Source organism: Lynx rufus, unplaced genomic scaffold, assembly GCF_022079265.1.
Source record: "Lynx rufus isolate CCGP_SWC_20201006 ecotype Redwood Valley unplaced genomic scaffold, mLynRuf1.p SCAF_7, whole genome shotgun sequence".
NCBI classification, from domain to species: domain Eukaryota; kingdom Metazoa; phylum Chordata; class Mammalia; order Carnivora; family Felidae; genus Lynx; species Lynx rufus.
This window is the reverse complement of record NW_025814889.1, coordinates 37,942,390-37,949,636: the sequence shown is the minus strand read 5'-3', so window position 1 is coordinate 37,949,636 and position 7,247 is coordinate 37,942,390. Positions and strand designations below refer to the sequence as shown.

Below are 7,247 nucleotides of genomic sequence, written 5' to 3'. Positions count from 1 at the left end.
AACTAGACTAAGTCACCCCTAGACTTTATGCTTTCAGCCTAAACTGAAATTAAGACAACTGCATAAGTTTCTCACATCCCTGATCACAACTGAAGTTTGGCCACAGCCACTTTGAGATTGCTGCTGGCCGACCTACTCTGAGGGAAGAAAGGGAAGAGGGGGACTGTGACATCAGTGCCTTCCAAGCCCCAGGGGGAAAGTAAGCTAGCCCCACCAAAGAAATACCACACTCCCTCTGATAAAGGCAGTGCAATGCCCGATTTATTTCCTAGTGAGCAGAACTTCTTCCCATAGGGAGGGTAAAGTGGCTGGCACTGGCTTCCCCCATGGGTACTTCAGGTAGGACAGCAGAATTAAGCCACCTGTGTGGACTCAAAATAATCACTGATGGGGGTTTTTCCCAGTTCTGAGGGTAAATGATGCTCTAGAAACCACTGTCACCAAAACAAGGTAAAAGCAAGGCTTACTTAATAACAACAACAAAAGGTAAAATAAAAAAATTTTTAAGTCCCACGTTGGGCATAATACTTATTTGAAAAAAAAATTTTTTAAATAAATTTTTAAGGGGTACCTGGCTGGTTTAGTCGGTAGAGCATGTGACTTTTGATCTCAGGGTCATGAGTTTAAGCCTCACGTTGGGCGTAAAACTTACTTAAAAAATAAAAAATAGTGGGGCGCCTGGGTGGCGCAGTCGGTTAAGCGTCCGACTTCAGCCAGGTCACGATCTCGCGGTCCGTGAGTTCGAGCCCCGCGTCAGGCTCTGGGCTGATGGCTCAGAGCCTGGAGCCTGTTTCCGATTCTGTGTCTCCCTCTCTCTCTGCCCCTCCCCCGTTCATGCTCTGTCTCTCTCTGTCCCAAAAATAAATAAACGTTGAAAAAAAAAAAATTTAAAAAAAAAAAAAAATAAAAAATAAAAAATAAAAAATAGAAAAATAAAAAACAGGTAAAAGCTATATGGATGTAGCCTTTTCAGATCCAATTTATGGGACCGTTGCTTCCCAGAGATATGCATTTCCCACTCATATGGTGTCATGACCACGGGTCCATTCTGGAAGATGCCCAGGTAACTTACAGAAATATACCTGGAGCAGGGGGTCAGCAAACTATGGCCCACAGGCCAAATCTGGCCTGCTGCCTGTTTTTGTTAATGATGTTTCAGTGGAACACAGCTGCACTCATTCGTTTATGAGCTGGCCATGGCTGTGTTTGCAATACAACAACAGAACTGAGCAGCTGTGAGAGCCTCTCTGACCATTTACAAAAACAGTTTGCAGACTGAAGACCGAAGGCAATTTAGGGAACTATCCCACTCAGGAAAGGTCTTCAAGAAAAAAGACCCAAGTATTTACTCATTAGAACCTGATTCTAGCTGTACATTTCCAAGCACAGGAAATCGGACTGTTGAGGGCACAGAATCTGTTGGGCAATAACTTCCGGAGTCGCCAATGTGCCCTGAACAAGAAGCTCTCTGTGCTTTGAACAGTCTGTCCCCCACGTTAAGCTGTGATCCCTGACCAGGTCCGTGAAACCCAGAGAAGTTGGGTGCATGTGTACATATACGCATGTGTATGCACGTGTACTTATGTACACATGCACACGTGTATGTACACATACATACATACAGGGATTACTCCCAAAGGGGCAGGCAGTCACTCTTCAGTCCTGGGGCAAAAGCAAAGGAAGTGACTCAAAGCTGTGAGTGAGAAAACTCAGCCCTTTTTCTTTCTCTTATTCACATGCTAGCTTGCTGTCAAAGCTGGAAAGTCCAATGGCAAAGGCCTGAAGTGCACACAGTGGGTAGTTGTAGTCCAGGGTGAACACATCGTCTGCCACACGTCCAAACTGCATGACTATGTAGTCAGCTAGGAAAAGAAAGAAATTAGGACATTAGAAAATAGTGGGGCTGTACTGGGGAAAAGCCTATGAAAGATACAGGGAAAAAAATCCTTCAAATCGATAAGTTAATCACCAAGTCTCTTTAAAATGGGAAACTTTGAGAAGGTTGGAAAGAGGCATTGACAAGAGTATCTGCTAACCATGAGCCAAGCTTCTATTTCTATTCCTCTCAAATACAGACAGCAGGAGACCACTCATGACTAGCATGACAGGACAAGAGGAGGGAACAGTACAAGCTCCACGGACCAGAGTTTGAATGGGGGTCATTTGCATCTGCTTCCCAAACAGTGGTTCAGAAGTTTTACTCTAAAGGGCTGCCTTGGTGGCTCCATCAGTTAAGCATCTTCTGACTGTTGATTTCAGCTCGGGTCATGACCTCAAGGTTCATGAGATTGAGCCCCACATAGGACTCCAAGCTGTCAGCACACATAGCCTGCTTGAGATTCTCTCTCGTGTGCTCTCTCTCAAAAATAAACTTTTTTTTTTTAAAAGAAGTTTTATTTTAAACTACACTTCAATCTTTCCAAAGAAATCATTTCTTTCTTACATAATTTTCCCCTGGGGGTGGGTGGGGGGGCACCTGGGTGGCTCAGGCGGTTGAGCAACCAACTTTAGCTGAAGTTATGATCTCATGGGTTGTGAGTTTGAGCCCTGCATCAGGCTTGCTGCTGTCAGCACGGAGCCCACTTCAGATCCTCTGTCTCCCCTCTCTCTCTGCCCCTCCCCAGCTCATGCTATCTCTCTCAAAAATAAATAAACATTTAACTAATAATAACAATAATTCTCCCCTGGGCAGAACTTCCTGTCAATGATAGGAAGTGCTCATTTCCCCACCGTGTAAGAGCATCTTTCCTCCTATTCCCACCCAACCCTTCCTGCAGGCTCACGGTCATTCTCGTGGACTATCTGAAAGTTCTTCACAGATGCCTGAGTGACCCGGCCGTGGAAGTTCAGGACATAAGACTGTGTGTCGTCATTCCAGACTGGGGACTTGTTGTGCAGTTCAATCAAGTTTTCCATGGTTTTGTTCTGCCATTTGGAAAGCAAGCTCTCGTGGTCCTGTTTGAAGAGAAAAATCACTGCTTTGTACTGAGAACCACAGGAAATCATTCACTTTCAGCTCTGTGAAGTAGAAGGTAGAGTAGGAGAGTATTTCCTCCATTGCAGAAAGGGTAAAACAGAAACAAAGAAAGCCCACAGTGAAGGCAGCTTTTAAAAATTGTGGTAGATTATCTAGCATTGCTCTTGGCAGACCAAGCGGTTTCAAATCAACCACTTTCGCAATTCTGCTGCAACGGCGCTCATCCTGAGGTTCGGGACTGATCACTCTCGTGAAGAACGGTATGAGCCACACTCCACTTTGGGATTCTGTAAGAATCAATACTTTTTTGTATTGATCTCATCTGTACTGTATTCTTATCTTTGAGGTTCCTTTGTTGATTAAATACGTTCTTACTTACATTTCGTGGCCGAAATGGGATCCGTTCATGATTCATATTCATTCCTGGAATGATCACAGACATTTTCCTAGGACCTTTAAATCCAAGTACATTTGTTTCCTGGAAGACAGAATAAGGCAGGAATTTGAAAATGGAAAGGAAAAACACATGACTTTCTTGGGCATGTAAAATGTCCAGTGATGATGTCAAAAACATTAAAAACTATTTTATTACTTTACTGTAGGTGAACAAAGAGAAAGAGTCAAAACAAGGAAGGTAATACTGTACTTCCTTTTAAACCTAATTTGAACACTTGAATTTAAAACAGATTCTATTGGCTTGAAACTTTATTCTCTTTACTCTTAAGTGAAACTTGAGACAACTGTGAGCACTTTCCAATTTTGTCCTCAACACAGGGGCGCCTGGGTGGCTCAGTCAGTTAAATGTCTGACTCTTGATTTCAGCTCCGCTTATAATCTCACAGTAGTGAGATCCAGTGCAGAGCCAGCTAGGGATTCTCTCTCTCCCTCTCTCTCTGCCCCTCCCTCATTCATGAGCACATGCTCTCTCTCAAAATAAATAAATAAACTTAAAAAAACTAATTTTGGGGGCGCCTGAGTGGCTCAGTCAGTTAAGCATCCGGCCCTTGGTTTCAGCTAAGGTCATGATGTCACAGTTGTGAGTTCAGGCCCCACATCAAGCTCTGTGCTGACAGTACAGAGCCTGTTTGGAATTCTCTCTCTCTGCCCCTAACCCACTTGCTCTCTCTCTCAAAATAAATAAATAAACTAAAAAATATTTTATTTTTTAATTTTGTCATCATCAATAAATATTTATTTCCCAATGAGGACATATGATATACAATGAGAATTACAGCTTAAATTATATAGGGAATGTACCAGGAAGTAAAAACTTCAAATGCCTGTATCCACATTAGGAATATAATTGTAGGGGCGCCTGGGTGGCGCAGTCGGTTAAGCGTCCGACTTCAGCCAGGTCACGATCTTGCGGTCTGTGAGTTCGAGCCCCGCGTCAGGCTCTGGGCTGATGGCTCGGAGCCTGGAGCCTACTTCCGGTTCTGTGTCTCCCTCTCTCTCTGCCCCTCCCCCGTTCATGCTCTGTTTCTCTCTGTCCCAAAAAAAATAAATAAAAAACGTTGAAAAAAAAAAATTAAAAAAAAAAAAAAAAAAGGAATATAATTGTAATATTATATTATCAGTGGTATTGTAATAGCCATATATTCAGGACAGATGGTAGCCACATTTGTTGTGAACATAGCATAATGTATAAACTTGTCAATCACTAAGTTGTATACCTGAAATTAATGTAACATTATGTGTCACCTATATAAATAAAAAATAATGATCATAATACTATACTGTATATTTGCAAGTTGCTAAGAGAGTAGATCTTAAAAGTTCTTATAAGAAAAACAGCTGTAACCATGCGTGGTGATGGATATTAACTAAACTTAATAACTAAACTTATTAACTGAATGTGATGATCATTTTGCAATATATACATATATATAAAATCATTACATTATACATATGAAACTAATATGCCAATTACACCTCAATTAAAAAAAAACAATAAACTTAGGAGCACCTGGGTGGCTGAGGGTACAGCCTGCTTGGGATTCTTTCTCTCTCCCTCTAACTCTCTCTCCTGCTTTCTCTCTAAACACATACTTTCTCTCTAAAATAAATAAAACGAAAACTAAAAATGAAAAAAAAAAAAAAAAAAACCTAAAAAACCTTAAATGCCTGTCAGGCCAGGCAGATTATATATGAATAAAATAAGCACATTAAAAAGGTAAATATACACGTTTGTATGTATACCTACACATATATACATGTACACGTGTACATACATATATTTGGAAGTTATGCATAGTTAAAACATGTAATGGAGAAATGAAGTAGGAGAAAAAAACACTATACATTATAAAAATATTAAGTTAGCCATTTAATTTCACAACATTTCATGGGAATGATGAAATTAATTCCAATTTATGAAAAAGTTGTGACTTTGGGATCAAAGCAACAGGTTAAGTCAGGTTAATTGCTTCTTATTTTCTTTTACTCAATGACTTTTGAGTGCTTACCATGCACCGGGCCCTGTGCTAGTGGGGATGTAGCAGAGAATAAGAGTTTACAAGAGAAGGTTCGTGTGGCACAAGCAGTAACAAGTATAACGTGTAAGTTACTAGAGGAAGCACAGGGGCCATGGGGATGTATACATACAAAGGTCAACTCTATCAAATGGTCAGAAAAGACTTCTCCGATGGCATCAGTTGGTTAGACAAAGGACAAGGAGGGGGAAAGGAGAGGCTCTCGGGTAAGGAAAGATCACATGGTGCAGCAAGGCAATGACGGGGCTGTTATGTCTCCCATTATGGGAACAGGACAGGGCCAGGGCCGTTAGAAGAGTCTGGAGGAAAGGCCAAAGCATTAGGGCTTTATTCTGTATGCAGTGGGTAGTCACTAAATGCTGTGAAGCAAGAGAACCACAGGATTTACTGGCACTGTGTTTTAGAAAGATCCATCTGGCAGCAGTATAGAGTGAATCAGGGAAACACTAAAAGTAAGGAGAGATCAGTTTCTACTTTGTTGTAACCTCTGGCCAGTGGGTAAGAGATAACAAAGGACTGAGTTAATACAATGGCATTAGGAAATAAAAGAGCAGACAAGAAATGTTTTTAAAAAATTAAAAACAACCAAACTTGGTAATTCATAAATAATTAAAATGAATACACAGAAAAAACGATACCAGCAACAGAAACGGGGGATCATAGAGATAGAAACAAGCTTGGGAGGGAAGATAGTGAGTTCAGTATTGGTTAGGTTTAAAGGGCCAGCAGGACACCCAGGAGATTAAGGAAAAGACTCAGGAAAAGAGTGCGTTCCGAGACTGGCACGTACGTAACAGATGGCTGCCAGCTCCTGCCGGGTATAGGCCTTCTCTACCAGACCCTGGGCCTTGGCTGGGCTGACACCGTGATCGTAAACTGTAAACTTGGTCCCCATGAGGTTGGATCTAGAATCAAGAGGAAAAAGTCGCCATTAATGATCTATATTTTTGCTCCTACACAAATACAAATCTAGGACAGGTATGTAACAGAGTCCATTTGCCTGTTCTCCAAATGTTCATCACTACTTTTTCAAAGATCACTCATTAAATAAGGAAGGGACTTAGATTTTCTGTTAACTTCTATGTTTTTTTAAGATTACAACATCAGTACATGCTCATTGCAAAGAAGATATGGATTGTTTTGGGTCACCTGGGTGGCTCAGTCTCTTGAGTGTCCAACTTCGGCTCATGTCACAATCTCACAGTTCATTGAGTTCGAGCCCTGCATCAGGCTCTCTGCTGTCAGCTCAGAGCCTGCTTGGGATCCTCTGTCCCCTCTCTCTCTGCCCCTCCCCTGCTCATACTCTCTCTCTCTCTCAAAAATGAATAAACATTTAAAAAAAAAAAAGAAAAAAAGAAATTGTTCTAAAACAACAGGAATAAAAGTATCAGAAAGAATAGATCAGTAAAACAAGGCTGCACTCACCTGAGTTTGCCAATGTAACTTTCCCCTTCACGAGATAAATCTGTTGGATCAGTGGAGATAAGATAGTTGGATGTTTTGCTCTTTTTCCGCTTTCTACCTGCAAGAAGAAATATCTGGAAAAAGAAAAAAATGTCAGTCAAAAATGTCAAAAGAACCACCGTGGCTTATTCCTTTTTTTTTTTTTAAGTTTATTTATTTTTGAGAGAGAGACAGCATGAGTGGGGAAGGGGCAGGGAGAGAGGGAGACAGAGGATTCCAAGCAGGCTCCGCGTTGTCAGCACCAAACCTGATGCAGGGCTCGAGCTCATGAACCATGAGATCCTGACCTGGGCTGAAGTCAGGCACTTAACCGA

The 7,247-nt window shown here is 41.5% G+C and overlaps 1 protein-coding gene across 1 annotated transcript in view; it reads right to left on the bottom strand.

The window, feature by feature from the left end:
- Positions 1 to 944: 944 nt before the first annotated feature.
- The window catches only part of TULP3 (TUB like protein 3), a 65,670-nt gene continuing 59,367 nt past the window's right edge, over positions 945 to 7,247 (bottom strand). The window contains exons 7-11 of the mRNA XM_047067239.1: positions 6,895 to 7,007; positions 6,260 to 6,374; positions 3,357 to 3,455; positions 2,784 to 2,955; positions 945 to 1,862 (exon numbers count right to left, since the gene is read on the bottom strand). Coding sequence (XP_046923195.1) covers positions 1,729 to 1,862; positions 2,784 to 2,955; positions 3,357 to 3,455; positions 6,260 to 6,374; positions 6,895 to 7,007 — 633 coding nt within the window. The 3' untranslated portion in view covers positions 945 to 1,728. The remainder of the gene's footprint in view (positions 1,863 to 2,783; positions 2,956 to 3,356; positions 3,456 to 6,259; positions 6,375 to 6,894; positions 7,008 to 7,247) is intronic.